The 23,848-nt window shown below is 34.7% G+C and overlaps 1 protein-coding gene across 4 annotated transcripts in view; it reads right to left on the bottom strand.

The window, feature by feature from the left end:
• Positions 1-1,911: 1,911 nt before the first annotated feature.
• JAK2 (Janus kinase 2) overlaps positions 1,912-23,848 on the bottom strand; it is a 106,721-nt gene continuing 84,784 nt past the window's right edge. For 3 of the 4 annotated variants that reach the window (XM_008049297.1, XM_021708160.1, XM_021708161.1), the window contains 11 exons: positions 20,210-20,337; positions 19,354-19,492; positions 17,380-17,531; positions 16,535-16,685; positions 15,679-15,815; positions 13,019-13,208; positions 12,018-12,142; positions 11,676-11,848; positions 8,033-8,150; positions 3,502-3,615; positions 1,912-3,245 (listed from right to left, as the gene is read on the bottom strand). In XM_008049297.1, the coding sequence (XP_008047488.1) occupies positions 3,138-3,245; positions 3,502-3,615; positions 8,033-8,150; positions 11,676-11,848; positions 12,018-12,142; positions 13,019-13,208; positions 15,679-15,815; positions 16,535-16,685; positions 17,380-17,531; positions 19,354-19,492; positions 20,210-20,337 (1,535 nt within the window). In that variant the 3' untranslated portion in view covers positions 1,912-3,137. Of the gene's footprint in view, positions 3,246-3,501; positions 3,616-8,032; positions 8,151-11,675; positions 11,849-12,017; positions 12,143-13,018; positions 13,209-15,678; positions 15,816-16,534; positions 16,686-17,379; positions 17,532-19,353; positions 19,493-20,209; positions 20,338-23,848 lie in introns of those variants that run through there. The other variant, XM_008049299.1, reaches the window with a different exon arrangement.

Genomic DNA, 23,848 nt, shown 5'->3' with positions numbered 1-23,848 from the left:
ATTAAGGTGAAAGTTAAAGGCTATAGGATATGCACATTACATAAATTTGATTAATGTGAAAGTTAGTTTTTCAGTTCTCTCAGTGTCATTTTGAAATCTAATGCCACTGTCAGCATCATGAAACACTTATCAGTTAGTTATCTTGAAATTAAGTGCAATCAACTAAAATCTGAGAGCAAAGAATATTTTCTCATATTCAAACTGTAATTCTTTCCCTAAAGAAGGTTCTCATATAACCTAGTCTTTGCTTGAAAAATCCTACTGACTTATACTTATACTTACTGTCATTATTTATTATAATATGCAGCAAACAAAAAGATTCTGAGTAAATTATACTGAAAAATTAGGAAAAATTTCATTAGAAATAATTTGAATACCAGATTTAGGGTGGATCAGCAATATTCACAAAGGTAGTTCATAGCAGTTGTGGAAAGCATTTCTTAAAAACTGAAAGGTAAATTTACTTATAAAAGGCTTGCTCTGCAAACCCCTAAGTCTCAGCAAAGTTGACAGAATTTTGAAATTAAATATTTTAATACTTACATATATAATATGCATTTTACTAAGGAGTGTGTGCCTCCACTCCTTTGGTTAGTTGACATTACAAAAGCAAATACCTTCTGAAGATTTATTAGATCAATGTTTCATTTTTGTGCTAACATGCTAAAGGCACAATGAAGAAATTAACATCGTCTCAATAAACTGAGGACATAATGCCACCACATGGAGAATGGCTCCCCAGATCTGTATTTTCTTAATCTACTACATAGCAAAATTGTTTAAGTAAAACTTAAATATCAGAAGTTACAATTGTGATAAAAATTTCACTGGACTCTAAAACAGAAGTCTAAAACAGAAGTCTAAAACAGAAGTGGTTATAAGACCACTTTTCCACAGCAAACTATAGTGTTATTGGCAGCATACAAGCATATAAATCACATGAAAAAGTGACTATTTCCCAAGAAAATACCCATGGAAGTAGAGATTATTTATATAAAGACTGCATAACTTAATATACTGAAATATTTATAGAATTAAAGAACTCTAAGAAAACCTCTATCCTCATTTCTGAACAATATTCATTTGAAGAAACACTGCGGCATTAACCCGAATAAACATTACCTACCTGTTTCTTGTACAGGACCAACTAATGAGCTGCAAGGTTTGTTTCTTTTTATGTATAGGCAGAACCAAAACTGAAAACACCACAAGCCCCCAATGAAAAATAAGTCTCTTGAAAACTTGGAGTATTACAACAAGGTAGTCATCCCACTCTAGAAACTTAAGAATATATATATGGAATTCTTCATCTAAAACCTTTAATGAAACATTTAAAACATTTTAAAAGAAACTTCACTTACATCTTGTTCTTAAAATCAAACCAAAAATGTTAGAGACATTTGAGAAGAATCTACTTTTAAGTATGTTTTAGTATAAAAAATCCGAAATAAAGCATATTGTAGCATATACTACTTTTCACTTGAAAATTAATAGAATGAAAGATCTCTTAACTGAATTACACATACAGATCCTTTAGGGGTCTTTATAAATTAAATAAAAATTATACTCAACTTTCATTTAAAAATCTACTAGAAATCTTATTCAAATCTTGTACACTGTCATTTTAGATAATTTATGTATTCAGTAACTATTAAATGCCTTAAAGATAGTGAATGTAAAAACCATTTCTCCCCTTTCCTTCCCCAAATCAGAAGTACAGGTTTAAAAAAATAGAATATACCACTGCAAATTTTTTTAAATTATTTTCTTTTTTGACAAAAATATCAAGTATTTTTAACTTTGTGTAAATTCACACACACACACACACACACACACACACACACACACACAAACCCACCATATTTTATTTTAGGTATGATGTCTAAAGAGGAGTAGCACTAAAACAAATGATAACAACAAACAACCCTTTATATGTAATAGAAAATACATATACTTTCATTTTACTTAAAGATATACATAATGCATTTTCTATTAGTATTCTTGAATTAAATTAACAACCATACTTTTGCACCAACTTAACTCATTTCTCCCTTGTATTTAAGACTCTCTAACAAAAGAAAATAAATCACATCTATGACTGCAACAGAGATTTCTAAAACCCCTCAAATATAGTCTTTTAAAAAAATTCCCAACCCATTATGCATTTTAATGAGCTTTTTTACATTTTCAAAACAATCTATTTTACGGCTTATGCTTAAATTTAATTCATGACCACAGGTCCCAGAAGAATCTTATTAGCAGTCAACAGCTCAAAGGATATTCCTGGCATTCAGAGTCTTAAAATTTTAAATTTAAAAGAAAACTATTCATTGTTGTCTTAAGAAAACTGGGAAATAGTGCTATTTTAAAAAACACATTCACCACAAATAGATACAAGGGAAACAAATAAGAAAATATATTATGTAATATCTTTGTAAGCTTGTTCCATTTCAAAATGTATTCTTTAGAGTCAGAGAAGTTTCCTGTACAAATAAAACTAGACATTTGTTCCCTCTGCTTTAGAAAATATTTACAGTACATGGTAAGCTAAAAGTATACACCCGCTTATATTGCTGGCCAGTGATATAGATGAACAAGAACACAAGGTGCTTATTCAATTATCTGAGCATCTTAATTTGTTTGTATAGTGAAATAATCATAGATCAACTATGGAAAAATTAGAAAACATTATTAATGAACACCAGCCCCTGTGTAAAAATATCACACAAGATGCCAAGATATATTATATCCACTGTGGTAAAAACTGTACATTTATATTCTTTGTATCTTTAACATTGCAAAATTTACATTACAATTTTTTCACCTCTCAAAAAGCTGAGTTGAAAAAGTCTATTTTCTCTTTTGCCAGAAAAGGGTGATGTTAACTGGTTGATAATGTTCATGAAACTTTTTACAAAATTCCTTGCCAAGGACTTTTCATTAATGTCTTTTATTGGTGGCCTCATGAAGGAAAATTCACTAAAATTTGAAAGTTTGGAGCAAATATTTTCACATCCTTGCTGGCTAGCATTATGATTTATGTAATAATGATATATGTAATAATAGTCCACAGCAATGTGAAATATAAAACTTTGCTCTGTAAATCTACTTTGGTCTCAGAATGAAGGTCATTTCTTTCATTCAGCCATGTTGTCCCTTATTTGATCCACTCGAAGAGCCAGGTCCCTAAAAGAGGGACGCTGATTTACATTATTGTTCCAGCATTGTGTCATGATCATATAAATCTGTAGAGAAGAAAATAAACCAAAATTATAATAACACTAAGTGCCATGTTTTAATTAGTAGAAGAATTCAAAACTTCCTCTTAATTTTCTTGTACAGGGCATGTGTCATAACTATGTCCTGATCCTGATAACGTCATCCAATTATGCTATTCACTTAAAGGATCAGCAAATTAAATTTCAGAAAAGTGACCTTAACCCTTTGAATAAAAAGAAAAAGAAACCGCATGATTTTTGTGGATCAAAAAAATTTTGTTACCTCATCTGGGCATCCATCTGGTCTTGGTAATCTTCCATTATTCTTCAAAAGTTCTATCAAATGGAACACAATCATCTGTCCTTGCTTGTCATTGCCAATCATACGCATAAATTCCTGAAACACAAACCCACTTTTCAATGAGATTTTTTTCATACATTTTATTTGAAGCCTCAACTTCTTCTAGTAAATGGGAAAAATTCACTATGTATATGTTTTTGCATGTTTTGAAATCTTTTCACAACAGTATTTTAAGGATCAAAAAATTCCTTTTCAGTCAAATTTCAGAAAAGACTGTTAAATGTGGACTCTTTACAATTTCATTTCTAAAACTGTAATAAACTCCACAAAAATCACATGAAAACACATGAACTAATAAAACATAATCACTTTGAGTATTGTTGTTGTTTTAACATAGGCTATTACATTTCAATTTAAATAAAAAGTTGAATTAAAGTAGGCAAATAAAATGAATAGACATTTTTCAAAAGAAGACAAATGGTCACCAGTTATATAAGAAAAATACTCACATCACATCAGAGAAATGCAAATTAAAGCCATAAAAAGATATCATCTTACCCCAGTTAGAATAACTATTATTAAAAAGACAAAAAACACAACTAATGTTGGCAAGGATGTAGAGAAAAGGGAACGCTTATACACTGTTATAGGGATGTAAACTAGCACAACCTGTCTGGAAACAGTATGGAGATTTCTCAAAGAACTAAAAATAGAATTACCATTCGATCCAGCAATCCCACTACTGGATATCTAAGCAGATGAAAAGATATCATTATGTCAAAAAGATACCTGTACCCATATGTTTGTTGTAGCACTATCCACAACAGACTCCACAGCAAAATAGCTATGGAGTCAATTAAGTGCCCATTAACAGATAATTAGATGAAGAAAATGTGGTATATACACATAATGGAACACTATTCAGTCACCAAAAATAAGCTGGAGGCCATTATCTTATATTAAGTGAAACAAATCAGACACAGATAGATAAATACCACATGTTCTGAGTATGGTAGACTCTAAATCCATCCAACTTGCTTCAAAGTCCATAAGTTTGTCCTTCTTTATGGCTGCATAATATTCCATTGTGTATATGTACCACTTTTTTTTATCCAGTGGTTGGTTCCATGTTTTTACTATTGTGAATAATGCTACAATAAACATGTGTGTACAGGTACCTTTTTTGTAGAATAATTTGAGTTCCTCTGGCTATATTCCCAGTAAGGGGGTTGCTGGGTAATATGGAAGGTCAATTTCTAGTTCTTTCAGAAATTGCCACTAGTTTGTGTTTTCCAAAGAGGTTGCACTAGCATGCATTCCCACCAGTAGTATAGAAGCATTCCTTCTTATCCACATCCTTGCCAGCATCTGTTGTTTGTTTTATTAATTATGGCCATTCTTACTGGGGTTAGGAGGTATCTCAATGTGGTTTTGATTTGCATTTCTCTGATGATTAGTGAGGTTGAGCACTTTTTCATGTATCTGTTGGCTGTCTGTTGGCTGTCTGTATATCTTCTTTTGAGAAGTGTCTATTCATGTCTTTTGCCCACTTCTTAATGGGGCTGTTTGTTTTTTTCCTTTCAGCACATTTGAGTACCTTGTAGATCCTAAATGTTAGGCCTTTGTCAGATATACAGTTGGCATATATTTTTTCCCATTTTGTGGGCTGTCTCCCCGCTCTCTTGATGGTTTGCATTTCTTTGCAGAAGCTCTTCATTTTGATGTGTTCCCGCTTATCTATCTTATCTCCTATGGCATGGGCACTTGGGGTTTTGATCAGGAATTGGTTGCCAGTTCTAATTTCCATAAGGGTGTCTCCTGAATTTTCTAAGGTTCTTAAAGTTTGAGTTTTATGTTTAGTTCTTTGATCCATTTAGAGTTGGTTTTTGTATATGGTGATAGGTAGGGTTCTTATTTCAACCTTCTGAATGTGTGACCACGTTTCCCAGCACCATTTACTGAATAGGTTCTCCTCTCCCCAGTGGTTGTTTGTCAAAATGAGTTGGTTGAGAAATTGAAGTTTTGCCTCCGGAATCTCTATCCTGTTCCATTGGTCCGTATGCCTGTTCTTGTACCAATACCAGGCTGTCTTATTGTAGCCTTACAGTAAAGTTTGAAGTCTGGAAGTGTGATACCTCCTGCTTTGTTTCTTTTGCTAAGGATGAGTTTTGGCTATTCATGGGTGTTTATGTTTCCATATGAATCTCTATTGTCATTTCCAGGTCTGAGAAGAAAGATGTTGGTAATTTCATGGGTATGGTGTTGAATCTGTAGATTGCCTTTGGTAGGACGGACATCTTAACAATGTTAATTCTTCCAATCCATGAGCATGGAATATTTTTCCACTTGTTTGTGTTACCTTGGATTTCTTTGTGCAGTGTTTTACAGCTTTCATTGTTAAGGTCTTTCACTTCTCTGGTTAGGAAGATGCCAGGGTATTTCATGTTTTGTGTGCTACTGTGTATGGGATTGTGCTTTTTATTTGGTTCTCTGTGTATTGTTGGTGTATAAGATTGGGACTATCCTTTGCATATTTATTTTGTGCCCTGAGACTTTGCCAAACCAGGTTTATGACAGATTCTCTTGGATTTTCAAGGTATAGGGTCATATTGTCAGCAAAGAGGGGTAACTTAACTTTCTCTTTTCCTTTTTGGATTCCCAATTCCTTTTCTTGTCTAATTGCTCTAGCTAGGACTTCCAACACAATGTTGAACAAGAGAGGTGACAGTGGGTAGCCTTGTCTTGTTCTGGTTTTCAGTAGAAATGTTTCCAGTTTCTGTCCATTTAGCAATATACTGGCTGTGGGTCTATTGTAGATGGCACTTACTGTTTTGAGGTATGTTCCTTCTATGCCTAGGTGTTTGAGGGTTTTTATCAAGAAGGGATGCTGGATTTTATCAAAAGCTTTTTCTGCATCTAATGATTTAATCATGTGGTTCTTGTTTCTACATCTGTTGATAAATTTAATTACATTTATGGTCTTGCAGATGTTGAACCAGCCCTGCATCCTGGGGATCAAACCTACTTGGTCATGGTGGATGATTGTTGAGATGTGTTGTTGGATCTGATTTGCTAAAATCTTGTTGAAAACTTTTGCATCTATGTTCATTAGGGATATTGGCCTGTAGTTCTCTTTTTCTGTTGGATCTTTACCTGGTTTGGGTATCAGTGTGATGTTAGCTTCATAAAATGAGGTAGGGACAATTCTAACTTTCTCAATTGCCTGGAATACTTTCAATAGGATTAGTATCAGCTCCTCCTTGTACATTCTGTAGAATTCTGCTGGAAAACTGTCCTGTCCAGGGCTTTATTTTTAAATAGGTAGTTTTCTTATGACAGAGTTAATTTCCTGGATTGTTATTGGTCTACTTAGTGTCTCAATGTCTTCTTGTTTCAACATTGGGAAGTTGTGCAATGTCAAAAAGTTCTCCATTTCATTGAGGTTTTCAAATTTGTTTCCATAAAGGTGTGCATAGTAATCTCTGATAATCTTCTGTATTTCTTTGGGGTCAGTTGTGATTTGATCTTTTGCAGTTCTGATTTTGTTCATTTGGGTTTTTTCTCTCTTTTTCTTGGTCATTCTGGCTAAGAGGTCTATCAATCTTGTGAATTCTTTCAAAGAACCAGCTTTTTGTTTTGTTGATTTTTTTCTATGATACTTTTGTCTTCTGTGTCCCACATTTGGGGTTTTACTTTGGTGATCTGGATTCTTCTGCTAAAGTTAGGGTTCTGGTGATATTGTCTTCCCAGCTCCCTTTAGGATGATTTGTTAGGCTGTTAACGTGTGATCTTTCCATTTTCTTGGTATGTGTTTGTAGAGATATAAATTACTCTCTTAGAACTGATTTCATGGTATCCCAGAAGTTTTAGTAAGATGTTTCTTCATTTTCATGTTTCCAGGAATCTTTTAATTTCTGTTTTGATTTTTTTTTTTTTTTGAGTTGGAGTCTCACTCTGTCACCCAGACTGGAGTGCTGTGGCTGCTCCCAGCCACTGCAGCCTTGACCTGCTGGGCTCCGGCGATCCTTCCGCCTCAGCCTTCCGAGTAGCTGGAATTACAGGCATGTGCTACCATGCCCGGCTGATTTTTTTATTTATTGTAGAGATGAGGTCTCGCTGCCCAGGCGGGTCTCGAACCCGCGGGCTCAGGCAATCTCACCTCAGCCTCTCAAAGGCACGGGATTACAGGCTGAGCCACCAAGCCCAGCTTCTGTTTTGATTTTATATTCTCACTTTTAAGCGGGAGCTAAAGAATGTGTACATATAAAGTAGAGTGTGAAATAATAGACAATGGAGACTTGAATGGGTAAGGGAGTGAGAAGGGGGTGGATGATGAGAAATTACCTAATGGTTCAACTATAGGTTACTCAGGTGATGGACATCCTAAAAGCCCTGACTGTATCACTATGCAATCTATGCATGTAACAAAATTATACTTGTACCCCATTAATCTACACAAATCAAATTAAAAATAAAACTCAACAACTTGAAAATAATTAAAAACCACACTGACCGCTGGTGGACTTTTACTCTTCTCAATATATGTAAAAAGTTCATACAGAACCACTCCAAAGCTCCAAACATCTGAGGCCACAGAAAACTTGCTCTCTGTCAGTGATTCTGGAGCATACCTGTAATATATGGAGAGCGTTTAACAGACAGCTATACTGGGGCAACCCCCTTTGGTCCTCTCTCACTGTGGGAGCTTTTCTGTTCTATCAATAAATCTTGCTTTAAAAAACTAAAAAGAAAAAAGAAAAAGCTATACTTGGTGTGCCGCCTCTTGATTCTACCTGCAAATCATTGTATAATATTTTTTTAAAAGGTACAGAGAAAAGAGTTAAAATAGCAGGCCTGAGGCTCCCATGCTCAGAAGAGCCTCTTTTGCTGGCATCTGGGAACTCAGATTTCAGGGGGGTTCCACAATTCCCTAAATGATAAAAGTGACTCGCTGTACCTAAATTGTTTGTGCAAACAATACAGTTTATGTATCACCTGCTTTCCTTCTGGGAGACTAGAATTGAAGTATATGCCAGGCAGAGAGTGCCTATGTGACCAGTTGCAATACAAATCTTGGGCAATGAGTCTCTGATGAGCTTCCCTGGTAAACAACATTTCATACATATTGTTGCAATTCATTAATGGGAGAATTAAGCATGTCCCACACGACTCTACATCAATAGGACCCTTGTAAGCTTATGCTTAGTTTCCAGGCTTATTCTCATAAGCCTTTTCCCTTTGCCAATTTTGCTTTGTATTCTTTCCCTCAAATGATTCATGGCCATGAATAAGGCTACATGCTGAGTCCTGTGAGTCTTCCAGCAAAACACTGACTCTGAGGCTGGTCTTGGAAAACGATGACATACAAACGATGACATAACTAAAATCCAAACAAATTCACTTTTGTCTCATAGGCAGCACCAGGGTTAGCTGCAGAGTACCTTCTAAGAACTGAAAAATAAGCTGCTCTTTGCAAGTTAAGCTTTAAATGAATCTGTATAAGTATCATAGAGAAAAAAATGACTTCCAAGCAAGAACGAGACTTAAACCTATAACAGAAAGAAAAAAAAAACTGTTAATCAGAAGTAAGGCAATTATGAGAGGGAAAAGAGAAAATAGAAAGTCACAGAGGGAAATGGTATCACTGTTCACTCAAGCATTACACTACACAAGGGAGCATTTTGGCCAATGGACTGTGAATATCATGGTTCCACTGCTAAGTTTATCTCTATTATAGAAATGGCTATAGAAATCTGTTTTAGACTTGTGAGATTAATAATATGAGTGATTATTTAATATCTCTTTCAAAAACCAATTTAAATTTCCTTACTTCCACAAATCCTTCCCTGGCTACTTATGCTCATGCTACTGAATTTCTACAGTACTGACAGTCCACACTACATAATTAAACATCTAATGCTATACTTTTTTACATTAATTTTTTCAAAAAATGTAAATGTCTAGTTATGCTATTTTTAATTGTATGTCAGTTTTATTCCACAGGGGGAATGTAATATCCTTGAAGACAGCATTAGTTCCTCATCTCCTGCAAATACTCTTTCTTTGATTTTTATGTGTCACTCTATAATTTCCCCCTCGTCTCCTTACCTGTTTTTTATTCCTGTCTGTTCTATCACTTATGTAAGAGTAAATAAAAGGAAAAAAAAGAGCCTGTTGAATATAAGAAGACAGACTCTATTCCTTTTTTTCTTAAGAGCATTCAGAAAACTTGTATCAATTTTTCGTCTCTTTGAAATGTGTGGAAATCTTTTTCAAAGCTCTTGCTTAAAAGCCTCTTGCTAGCTTATGACCCAGAAATACCTTTCTCAAGAACTTGTAACCATCTCTTTGGAATATAGTTATCAAAAAAGGCAGTACCCTTACCTCCCAGTTTATGTAGGAAGGTAGAAGCCTAACATCAGTAAGAACGTCCTTCCAAACTGCAAAACTATCTCCTGTCATGAAAATATAAAAAGTGTATTTTTCTCATTTGCATAAAGACAATTAACTAAGATGGATGCTTGCTCCAATTACCAAGTAAATTTAGAATGAACTGTGTGTGTGGTAAATTGTGCTGTCAAGTATTCTTACTTGAGGACTAGTTAATGTTTATCTTGAGAATTTGTATATAATAGATTATATATGCTTGGCTATATAAAAAGGATTTTTTTCTGTCTTTGCAGTCTTTTAAAGGAATGCTTGTGATGCACATCACATCCTGCTTTAATGCTTATTCTTTCAGAGTCTCGTTCTGTTGCCCAGGCTGGACTGCAGTGGCACAATCACAGATTAACATAAACATTTTCATTGAAAATAACTACTTCCAAAACAAAAAAAAAAATGAGAAGAGTAACACCACTTTAAATTTTTGCAAGTCTCTTTAATGTTTTGCTAAATAGAAAACAGACTTTGTAGCCTCTGAAAAATTTCACTATACACTCATAAATAAATGAGAGTGAAAAGAGCAAAAACATTATTATAAAAATATTTAGGACCTCACAGGCCCCCCAAAGGAAGTGCCACTTGAGAGCTACTGTTTTATACCAAAAGTAGAGCTACCTTTCCAAAAAAATGAATCCCACCATGCTATTCCCCTGGATAAAGTCTCTACTCTCCCACCTTACATACTGTCTCCTGAGTAAGCTCTGAACTTATTAACATGGTGTACAGGGTTTGTCTTAGTCCATTTGTGCTGCTATAACACAATAATTACCTGGCAGTAGGTAATTTATAAATAACAGAAATGTTTTCCTCACAGTTCCAGAGGCTGGGAGTCCATGATAAAAGCACTATCAAACTTAAGTGTATGGGGAGGGGTGCTCTCTGCTTCCAGTATGGAACCTTGCTGCTGCATCTCCAGAGGAAAGGAACACTGTGTCTCCACATGTAGAAAAGCAAAAGGGCAAGAGAGATCAGAGGTTTCAAGAAGCCTCTATAAGAACCTTAATCCCATTCATGAGGAAGGAGCCCTCAGTGGCCTAATCATCTCTTAAAGGCCCCACCTCTTAATAGCAGTAAATTGGCATCACCTGAGGCACACACCCAAACCACAGCAGGGCTCAATCCTTTTCCAGCCCCACTTACTGCCTGTTTGTTCTGTAATTATATCATTCACTCGCAAGCCCCTGATCCTCTTCTCTACCTCTTCATAGAAACTTCCTCTTATCTATCATACTAATCAGTAGTTGAAATATCATCTCTTAGTTGTAGTTTTCTCTGATTGACTTAAATGCTCAGCAGAATTATGTATTCTTATGTTTTCCCATTATCTTCTTAATTATTGCACTTAATTATTGCTTATATACTTCATTGCAATAATTTGATTGTACATTTGACTTTTCCTAAATTATGAGCTCTTAAAGGGATGGAATTATGAAGCTGTCTATTAAATTTACCTGCATTATCAAACTTTTCATTTTAGTTCAGCCTTCCTACTAAGAAACAGTCTTTCTGAGGCTAATCCCACCTCCTATCTCCAAAGGTTGTTATGAGGATTAAATGAGATAATCTGTGAAATGCATTTAGCCCAATGTAAGCATATGATAAATGTTCACTGTTATTACAAATATATAAATGCCAAATTATGAAAGAATAATAAAGCAAAGTTTGAAGTTTGTGTTCTAATATTTCACTTCATTATACTGAAATATACTCACCAGAATATGGGACTTTCACCAGGTTCTTTAACTTTGTAATATTCTTTATCTTGTGGCAAGACTTTGGTTAACCCAAAATCTCCAATTTTAACTCTGTTCTCATTCTCCACCAATATATTCCTTGTTGCCAAATCCCTGTGGATATACCTTTTTGTACCAAGATACTCCATACCCTATGGATAAAATAATGTTTTTCTTTCAGTTAGTTTTCTAAAAGCTATTTAAATGGTCTTATCCCTATATATTCCCTTTATTATCTAAGAAAAAGTCTAGAGGATTTCCTAACTATTACTTCAATAATTTGTTGTTGCATCTACAACAAATAACCGGGATATTAGGTACCTTGCATATCTGAGATGTATACTGAAGAAGTTTTTTGTGATCTATCCGTTCTTTATGTTTTTGGATATAGTCTCGTAAACTTCCATATGGCAAATATTCCATAATTAATCTTAGATTACGCCGACCTTTTAACATGAAAATGAAAACCTGTTTTACTTTGTCATATCTCACTGATGAAATATTAGAAAACAACCATACATAAATGACTTAAACATATAAAATGAGTCTAAGATCATAAAACTTCATTACAAATTAACTGTGATGGAGTAGTTAAGAACACAAGCTTTTTGAATCAAAACGTTTTAAATAGAAGTTTTAAAAACATTTGTGCTTTAGTTTTATTTAGGCAAAACAAATTAATGAGAAAACTTCCTTTTTCCTCATTTATACTAAACGAAAAATATCTAATTTTAAAATAATATTTTTATAGAAAATGTAAGCAAAGACAATTTTCTTTTTTTTTTTTTTGAGTTGGAGTCTCACTCTGTTGCCTAGACTGGAGCACAGTGGCCGCTCCTGGCCACTGCAGCCTTGACCTGCTGGGCTCTGGCGAACCTTCTGCCTCAGCCTTCCGAGTAGCTGGAATTACAGGCACGCGCTACCATGCCCGGCTGATTTTTTGATTAATTGTAGAGATGAGGTCTCGCCAAGTTGCCCAGGCGGGTCTCAAACCCATGGGCTCAGGCAATCCACTCACCTCAGCCTCCCAAAGCGCGGGATTACAGGTTGAGCCACCGAGCCCGGCTGACAATTTTCTTTAAAAATAACACTCTCTTGGTAAGCTTAAGCAAGTGGTGAAAGGAATGATTAACCACCTAGCCAAAGACTTCCTATAATTATAGTCCATGATTACCAAGCACAAACTCCAGTCAGTACAGAATGCTTCCTTCTCTGGGCACTGGCATATTATAAGTCCAGATCTTTAGACAGCATATGTTTCTATTGCCCAGGATGCCAAAGACATACCTTGAGATTAAAATAGGTTTCAATGGGCAACATACCAGCACTGTAGCACACTCCCTTGTACTTTACAATGTTGTCGTGTTGTAGGGATTTCAGGATTTCGATTTCCCTTTCAAAGTCTCTAAGGTGCTCTTCAGTACTGTGCTGAAGCTTTTTTACAGCCACCACTTCCCCAGTGTTGTCCTGTAGAGGGTCATACCGGCACATCTCCACACTCCCAAAATTACCCTAAATGACATGTCTCATTAGAATAGAAATACCAAGTTTTCAAGACAAATTACTCATAAATTCCAATCACACATGAAATTCCAGTAAATGGAATTAGCGGACATATCTCTAAGCTTGCATTAGTAACTTTTAGAACAAAGTAGTAAATCCCTAAATTTAATTTCTTTAAAAGGAATTATAAGCTAAAATATAAACCACTTCGAAAGAGCATTTAAACAAATGATAAACATTAACTATAAAGTAAGGCAAGAGAAAAGTGCACCACTTTTTATCCTTTATACTGTATTTTACTATACCTTTTCTATTTTTAGTTATGTTTGGATACACAAATACCACTGTGTTACAATTGCCTAGAGTTTCAGTATAGTGACATGCTATGCAAGTCTGTAGCCTAAAAGCAATAAATAGGCTATACTATACAGTTTAGGTGTGTAGTAGGCTATACCATCTAGGTTTGTGTACGTGCTCTATGATATCTGCACAATGAAATCACATAATGACACATTTCTCAGAATATATTCCTGTTGTTATGTAACGTGTGACTGTATTTTGATATAGATAGATATACTACAATTTACTGCAGTGATTTAACTTAGAAATACTTTCTGGGGAATTCTAAAACAAATTCCCATTAAGTACAGTAACAACACAGCTTTGGATCCTGTTGCAGACAGGATTCAAATAAAATTTATTTTCTGTCTGTCTTAAAGCACAATATATGATTTGCCCTATAAAGATAACAATAGAAGATGATAATGCAACTGAAGTATACTCAGACAAAATCAAATACATATATGGGACGATACAAATAACGGGAGGATGAGTAGGGAAACAAAGGTCCTCATCTGACATCTGCTAATATCTAGCTGTGTGACCACAGGCAAGTTACTTAATTTCTCCAAACTTCAGTGTTTCTCACTGTATAATGAAGAGAATACTCTTAAGTCTAAAGTATAATTTCCCAAACTTCTCTAGAGAACACTTTCTATGAGATGTCAACAAATAATGGGGGGAGAAGGGTAAAGATGCTTTTATAGTCTAATAAATGTTGAACATAATGTATTCTACCAAGAAATTGATGCTATCCACATAGATTTATCACCTAAATCAGTCAGTGTGGCCAGTGGTTTCTAAAATATTTCCCAATGTTTCTTACCTCCTAGCATTCATGCTTTCATAATTCCCCCCCGCCTTGAGTATGAGTTGGACTTATTGACTCATTTGTAATGAAGACAATATGGCAAGAGTGATGAGATGCTATTCCTGAGATTAGTTTATTAAAAGACTATGCCTTCTACCTTGGATGTTTGCTCTCAGCTGCCATATCATGAGACAACCCTCTGGAGAGGCCCAGGTAACTGACTATGGAGGCAGATTTTCTGAGACCTGTCAATCAATAGCCACATGAGTGAGCCTAGAAGCAGATCTTCCCCCTAGCTAAGCCTTCAAACGACATGCAAGACCTGGCTAACAATTCGATTACAGTCATGTGAGAGACCTTAATCCAGAACCACCCAACTAAATTGCTCCCCAATTCCTAGCTCACAAAAACTGAAGGTAATAAATGTTTGTTCTTTTCAGCTGTTAAGTTTTAGGGTAATCTGTTACATAACTAGAGATAACAAATATACCCAAATACCTAAAACTGGTTGTTTTGCTCTGTTTGCCATTGCTATATCCCTTTATACATTCCAAAAAATATTTTACAAACAAGGAACAATAGCAAAGTGTTAACATAAGTAAGCCAATACTTAATATAAAATCAAATGTTCAGCTCTGGTAAAGCTGGATTGGAACTGTTAGCTTAGTTTCGAGGTCTAAGTGAGACCTTCATATCACATCCATGTCAAAATTCAATTCATAAGGTCACACAGTAGAGAAGACTATAGTAGCAAGGTTAGGGAAGAAAGAGAAAGAGCTTACCACTATGGTTGAGCCTGCTAAGAAATGAGCCTTTCCTAGTCTTATAATATGTAGGTTAGGCATGATTGTGTGATCTTTTAATAGATAGAAACTGTCTGCTAGTGAACATGGTCCAGTCAACATTCTAGACCCTAAATAATCAGATTTATTAATTTTACCTGAGATAACTTAATGCAAAAAGCCAGGTAGAAAGGTTTAAGTGTCCTTTCTCTATTTCTCTGACTCGCTTATAATGAAATTATAAATTCCTCCTACCAAGAAAGAGTCCCAAAATAAAGTCAATTTGAGGAATACTGTCTAATTCATCATCCTCTTGAAGATGTTCAATGCACATGTTAAAGGTTATAAAAATTTATTCAGTAAAGATAGCTATTTATTTATTATTTAACACAGCACTTCTTTAACATCTGGCAACTAAACCATTTTTTCTGCAAATATCCCTTAAAATTTTGTGAAAAGTGAACTTAAAAGATCCTCTATAGCCTCTTTTTTCCTAAATAAAATGTTTTATGTTTACATTCTATTTGAAAAACTTCTGACAATTTACCTTGCCAAGTTGCTGTAGAAATTTCAAGTGCCTCTCTTCAAACTGTGTAGGGTCCCTGTCTTCAAAAGCACCCGAAAACCCTAGGGCACCTATCCTCATATTTGGTAACATGTCATTTTCCGTTAATAGTTCATAATCTGAAGAAATAAAGAATATTACCATCTTAAGTTGGCAAATACATTCTCTGAGTTAAACTGATATACATTCAAACTAAGCAAAATAATCACAATGGGTGATAAACACTAACTGATACAAGGAAATGCAAACAGATTATATTAATGGGAATCTTTAATTATTACCCATAATATGACAGGCTTTCAAGAAAGATTTTGCAAAGAATAATTACTTTTTTAACATAGGTAGTTTTAATACTCAGAAAGTAAGGTTATATACTGATTTTTGTCATGAGAAAAGTAAGTAGTATTGGAACAGGAAGCACCTAAATACACATGTATATTTAGCTCAATATTTTAAAAGATAAGAAAACAAACCAAAACAAATCTACCTCATGTTTAGAATATCAATCAATTATACAATACATAGGAAATGGTTAAAAACAAAAGAATTGTTTTTAAAGAGCCAGTTTAGGCAAATAAGCATCTATGTTAGACTAATTAACAGGCAAACTAAAATTAGGTCATTAAAGTAGAAAAGGCTTTTCTAAAAAAATGAAAAGACTGCTCAATCAAGGAGATTAGAATATGTATACAGAATGAAAAATCTTATTGATATAAGAAATTAAGAGGCCTAAAAGACATCAAGAAACTTACTTAAAGGGATTATAAAATTAGTAAAGATCCATTAAACACAACAAAGATAGTTGAAAAATTAATAAGATCACTCCATCAATACATACCTGGAGTAAACAAACTATTAAGATCTCGTATGATGGCTCTGAAAGAAGGCCTAAAGTCTGGTTCGTAATCCATACAATTATTAATAAGGTTTGCTAATTCTGTCCACTTTGGTGCAGGAAGCTGGTGCCTGTCTTCATAAAACTGTAGCTTCTATAATTAAAGAAACACATGATGAGAATAAGTTGTGTAATGCTGTAGCAACCTTCTTTTTAAAATTAGATGGGCTACAGCAATTCCCCTTCTGGGAACATACCCAGAGGAACTTAAATCATTCTACAAAAAAGATACCTGCACACATATGTTTATTGCAGCACTATTCACAATAGCAAGGACATGGAACATGGAACCAACCCTGCTGCCCATCGAAGGTGAACTGAATTTTTTTTTAAAAGTGGTAGATAAACATGGAGTATTATGCAGCCATAAAGAAGGACAAAATTATGGATGTTACAGCAACTTGGATGGATCTAAAGCCTATCTTACTCAATGATCTATCACAGAAACAAAGAACTGAATACCACATGTTCTCACTCATAAGTGAGTCCTGAACATTTTTCACACTACAAGAGAGGGATCTGCAGTAGTGGGACATTGCGGGGGCGGGGCACATAATGTCACTAAGGGTACCTGATCCTAAACCATGGGGAAGTGAGGACCAGTGGGAAGCTCAAACTTCACCTGCACGTAGACTACTTACATACCTAATCCTGACTTGCAACCCACATCTTTAAAATAAAGGGAAAAAACTTCAAAATGAGATGGGCTAAAATATATCAAATCATGTGAAAGAAATATGAAAGCTCGCAGATAGAGTAATTCTAACTTAGAGCCTATGTAAGCTTACCCTTTGAGAATCCAGAGCACTCAGAGGCTTATCTCCTCCACTGCAGATTTCCCACAAAGTGGTGCCAAAACTCCATTTGTCTGTTGCCAAATTTAGATTTTTAGGATTTTCAATGCATTCAGGTGGTACCCATGGTATTCTCTCCTGAAGAACTTTTCAATGATATAAAACAAAGTATAGTTAAATAAATATCACAAGTAAATAATTCTTTTATATGCAAATAGTTTAAAACTCAGCTGCTTTGTTTTGGAAGGGGTGTGTTTACAGGTGTGCACACTTGCATTAGCTTAAGAGCTAGGAGGAAGCTTTGAGACCAACAAATTCAGTATCTCAGCTTTAACAATGACAACATTGAAACCACAAAGATTGAGTGATTTGCCCAAACTCATACAATTTGCAGAAATCTGGGCAGAATTAGAATCCTGTACAGTTTAAAGTTAAAAAAAAAGAATCCTGTACAATGAACTATAGATTAGATTATCTTCTTTCCATTAAACCATAGTGTTTCTACTGGCATCCCACTCTCACTTCTCAAACCTCTTCCCATTAGTTCTACTTTCCAAATATATCCTAAAATTGCCTCTTGATACCTTTTCTGTATTTCGTTACAATAAGTAACAAAGGTAGTGTTACATCATTCATGTTCTAATGATTTCACAGAAGTAACAATTTTCACTTGCAGCAAGGTCACTTATCATTATGGCAGATAATGTTGACTAAATTATTCCAACAAATTCTAGAATGAAATGAATACAGGTAGGTACTGCTCAGATCATGGGATTTCCCAAGTAAAGTTTCTGTGGTCTTTGAATTCATGAGAAAATGATATTAAAGAAAGGAAGAAGCAATATAACTCCACCCTGTGGCATTCTGACATAGACAGATACCTTCACCATATGAATACATTTTCTCCATCTTCACCTTCCATTCCAAAAAGCAAAATTTCCTTAAGTACTAGATGTAAGACCCTCAAGTTTAAGTACTATTGACTCAAAAAGGATACATCAATGTACAAAAATTCATCAATTTGGAATCTAAATTTAGAACATTCAATTAGAGAAATTAGCTAAGATAACAAAATGTAACTACAACATTGTTTGAACCCAAAAAGCCCCTCTCAACTATTTGAAGTTTTTACTTTTGGCTAATGGAGTTAAATAGAAGATAAACAGACACAAAAGAACGTTGTTGGCTTTTTAAAGTTTTAATATGTCAGAATTTGGCCAGGCACAGTGGCTCATGCCTGCAATTCCAGCGCTTTGAAAGGCTAAGGTGGGAGAATAGCCTGAGTCCAGGAGTTCGAGATCAGTATAGGCAACAAAGTGAGATCTCATCTCTACAAAAAAATCAGAAAATTAGCCAGTCATGGTAGTGCATGCCTGTAGTCCCAGCTACTTGGGAGGCTGAGACAGAAGGATCACCTGATCCCAGGAGGTGGAGGCTGCAGTGAACCATAATCCATGCCACTGCACTCCAGCCTGGGTGACAGAGTGAGATCCGCAATTAAAAAAAAAAAAAAAATGTCAGAATTGTTAGATAATTAAACTAAATAACTTATTCACAAAGGGTGAAAAGGAAAAAAAAAACTAAGACCTTGGGCCACATAATGAATATCTTAAGTTTTTATTTAAAGGAAAAGAAAATTTTAAAAATTTACCTGTGACTCAAAGAATGATATTAGAAAATTTCACATTAAAAAATGGATAAAATCCTATCTTCCATACATAATTAGGAATTAAAACTTTTTTTAAAAATCACATCACAATCCATGGTCCGTGCTTATATTTAAAAATGACACAAACCAGGATATAACCATAACTTAATTGAAATTACTGCTAAAAGTGATAGCTAAATTTTACCATTCATCAAGAATATATCAAGGAAATAAAGTTCAAGGAAAATTCACAATATGCTTTTTACGCTACCACTCAAGTAAAGCTCAATAAAGCTAAATGCAATCACTGTAGAACTTACTGTCTTTTGGTAAAACTGTAATACTAATGCCAGGATCACTAAGTTTGATGAAAGGAGGATTTCCTGTCTTCCTGTCTTCTTCTCTGATGAGTAGAATATTTTTGGCACATACATTCCCATGAATAAGGGTTTTTTCTTCCTATTAAAGTTAAATGCACACACATTCAAATATCAATCTGAAAATATTTGAGTATATGTTCAAGGCTCCAAAATAGATTTTCAAAAAATATGTAAGATTGTATAATAAATGTTAATTTGGAAGCATTTATGACTCCTGACTGTGCTTCTTGTTTTACATTTTAAATGGCACAATAACCTATACCCATGAGGAAAGTAATAAATTAAAACTACCCAGTGCCATTTCATGTTCCAAGGCTGAGATTCTAAATGGTATGAATTTCTGGATGGTAGCTAATATTAAGAAATACTGTTTTTTGTTCAGTAGCAGGACACTGGCACATTGAGGGGTCTGATCACCGGTTAGCCTTTGGTATTCTGCTTCTCTGCCAACATTGTTTTTCACGAAACATAATGTCCAATTGCCTACAAATACAGCAGCATAACATGTTTCTGCATAATTTTTGGTTTAATTTTCTAAACCCAAGCAATAAAAATTACAGACTGTCTATCAGTAGTTCTAAGAGATTGATGAAATGACAAAACTATTTTTCAAAAGTGATTTTACATAAATAAATATATGCCTAACACCTCTTTCATCACCTAACACAGACTGTATTACATGACTTGGCATCCATTTTTCAGACTTATTTCTTGTTTCCAAGTCAAAATAATTTCTATATTGCTTCATAAGACAAAATAATAACTTTGGATTGAAAAGAATATACTAATTACTTACTAGAAAATGCATGGCCCATGCCAGCTGTTTAGCCACTTCAAGTTTCCATAATATATTTATAAAATTTTTATTTTTTTTCAGGTATGTATCTAGTGATCCAAATTTTACAAACTCCTGAACCAGAATATCTGCATCAAAATATAATAATAAAGTTCAAGTATACATGCAATTAAAAATTAATAAAGTTTTATACGTATATTTATAGTTATATGTGGGTATTATAGGTAAAGAAATTAAATTAACTAAGTAAAGTTTACTATATTAAAGGAAATGTAATGAATAAACACGATTATATTTTTTGGTTTTTAATTTATTTACAATAGCAAGAGGCAGAAGTCTAAACAATTATATATCATATTACAATAACATGTATTATGTATAATAGTATATAATTAAAATATATAACATAAAATATCATATAAAATATCATACTGCTCTATTACATCTCTGTGTACTTCTCACAGTTAATTTCTCTGGGATGACATGAAAGCAGTAGTAAGAAGGGAATTTATATTTCTACAAATGCACATGAAGAAAATGCAAAGATCACAAGTTAACAGCCTAACAAGTCACCTAAGGAAGCTGGAAAAGCAAGATCATCAAAACCCATTTCAGCAGAAGAATCCAGATCACTAAAATAAAAGCCCAAATCCAGGACATGGAAGACAAAAAGATAATACAAAAAAAATCAATGAAATAAAAAGCTGGTTCTTTGAATGGATAAACAAAATTGATGATCCCCTAGCTAGACTGACCAAGAAAAAGGGAGAAAAAGTCCAAATAAATATAATCAGAAACACAAAAGATGAAGTGACATCTGACCCTGAAGAAATGCAAAAGATTATTACAGACTACTATGTACACTTGTATGGAAACAAACTTGAAAACCTAAAGGAAATGGAGGACTTTCTGACATCACACAACCTCCCTAGGTTGAAACAAGAAGAAAATGAGACCTAAGTAGACAAATAACAATCCAGGAAATTGACTATGTCATAAGAAAACTACCTATAAAAAATAAAAAAATTTTTAAAAAAACGCCTGGACCAGATGGCTTTCCAGCATAATTCTACAAAACATACAAGAAGAAACTGATACCAATCCTACTGAAGGTATTCCAGGAGATTGAGAAAGATGGAACTCTCCCCAAATCATTTTATGAAGCTCACATCACACTGATACCCAAGCCAGATAAAGACCCAACAAAGAAAGAGAACTACAGGCCAATATCCTTGATGAATATAGATGCTAAAATTCTCAACAAGATCCTAACAAACCAGATTCAACAACACATCTCAAAAATCATCCACCACAACCAAGTAGGCTTCAAGCCCGGGATGTAACACTGGTTCAACGTTCGTAAGACCATAAATGTAATTAAATGCATCAACAGAGGTAAAAACCAAAAATACATGATTATATCATTAGATGCAGAAAAAGCTTTTGATAAAATCCAGCATCACTTCTCAATAAAAACCCTCAAACATCTAGGCATACATGGAACATACCCCAAAATAGTAAGAGCCATCTACGAGAAACCCACAGCCAGCATACTGCTAAACAGACAGATATTGGAACGATTTCCCCTGAAAACTGGAACAAGACATAGTTAAACTGTTCAACATAGTTTTGGAAGTCCTAGCTAATCAGAGAAGAGAAGGCGATCAGGGGTATCAGGGGTATCCAAATAGGAAAAGAGGAAGTCAAGTTATCTCTCTTTGCAGACGACATGATTGTATACCTTGAAAGCCCAAAAGAATCTGTCAAAAACCTCCTAGCACTGATAAAGGACTTTGGTAAAGTCTCAGGGTATAAAATAAATGTCCAAAAGACAATCACATCTCTATACACCAACAATAAACAAACAGAAACCCAAATAAAAAGCACAATTCCATTCACAATAGTCACACAAAAAATTGAAATACCTTGGCATCTTCCTAACCAGAGACATGAAAGACCTTTACAATGAAAACTACAAAATAATGCTCAGAGAAATCAAAGACGACACAAACAAGTGGGAAAAATTCCATGCTCACGGATTGGAAGAATCAACACTATTAAGATGTCCATTCTACCTAAGGCAATCTACAGATTTAACACAATACCCATCAAATTACAAGCAACATTCTCCTCAGACCTAGAAAAAACAATACAGAAGTTCATATGGAAACATAAACTATCAAGAATAGCCAAAACTATCCTTAGCAAAGAAAAACAAAGCAGGAGGTATCACACTCCCAGACTTTAAACTTTATTATAAAGCTACAATAATCAAAACAGCCTGGTATTGGTACAAGAACAGGCATATAGATCAATGGAATAGAATTGAGATTCCAGAAGCAAAACCTCAATTTCTCAATCAATTCATCTTCGACAAAGCCTTCACCACCAACCACTGGGGAGAGAAGAACCTCTTCAGTAAATGGTGTTGGGAAAACTGGCTGACCACATGCTGAAGAGTAAAACAGGACCCCTACCTATCTCCATACACAAAAATTAACTTTAAATGAATCAGAAACCTAAACATAAAACCTCAAATTATAAGAACCTTAGAAAATGCAGGAGACACTCTTAGGAAATTGGAACTGGCAACCCCTAAGTGCCCATGCCATAAGAGATAAGATAGACAAGTGGGACCTCATCAAACTGACAAGCTTCTGCAAAGCCAAAGAAACTATCAAGAGAGCAGGGAGACAGCCCACAGACTGGGAAAATATATTTGCCCACTCCATGTCTGACAAAGGCCTAACATCTAGGATTTACAAGTACTCAAACATGCTGAAAAGAAAAAAAACAAACAGCCTAAAAATAGTGGGCTAAAGATATGAATAGACAGTTCTCAAAAGAAGACAGACGAGCAGCCAACAGATACATGAAAAAATGTTCAGCCTCACTAGTCATCAAGGAGATGCAGATTAAAACTACACTGAGATATCAGCTAACTCCAGTCAGAATGGCCATCATCAATAACTCAAAAAATAACAGATTCTGGAGAGGATGTGGCAAAAAGGGAACACTTCTACACTGTTGGTGGGAGTGCAAACTAGTACAGCCTCTGTGGAAAACAGTGTAGTGATTCCTAAAAGTTCTAAAAATCTACCTTCCATATCACCCCGCAATCCCTGTACTGGGAATCTACCGGGAAGAACTCAAATCACTCTATAAAAAAGATACCTGCACATGTATGTTTATCGCAGCATTGTTCACAATAGCAAGAACATGGAACCAACCGTGCTGCCCATCAAAGAGGACTAGATTAAACAAATGTGGTACATATACACAATGGAATATTACGCAGCTACAAAGAAGAACAAAATCATGAAACTTGCAGCAGCCTGGATGGAATCAGAGTCCATAATACTGAGTGATCTTTCACAGAAACAAAGAACTGAGTATCACATGCTCTCACTCATAAGTGGACCTTGAACAACTACCGTAATACTATAAGAAAAGGATTGACAATAGCGGGAAACTGCAGGGGGATGGGAGGATGGGGATGTGGGCTTGACAGTAGTGGAAATCTGCCTGGGGAAGTGGGCACACCTCATCAACAAGGGTAACTGCACAATGAATATTTGTATACCTAACCCTGAATTGTACTCCACAATTTTAAAATAAAAAAAGTTAAAAGTTAAAAAA

The sequence above is a fragment of the Carlito syrichta genome, unplaced genomic scaffold (genome assembly GCF_000164805.1).
Source record: "Carlito syrichta isolate Samal-C Ts95f unplaced genomic scaffold, Tarsius_syrichta-2.0.1 Scaffold131632, whole genome shotgun sequence".
In the NCBI taxonomy this organism is placed as follows: Eukaryota; Metazoa; Chordata; class Mammalia; order Primates; family Tarsiidae; genus Carlito; species Carlito syrichta.
The sequence above is the reverse complement of the archived record's forward strand: the minus strand, read 5'-3'. Positions and strand labels throughout refer to the sequence as shown.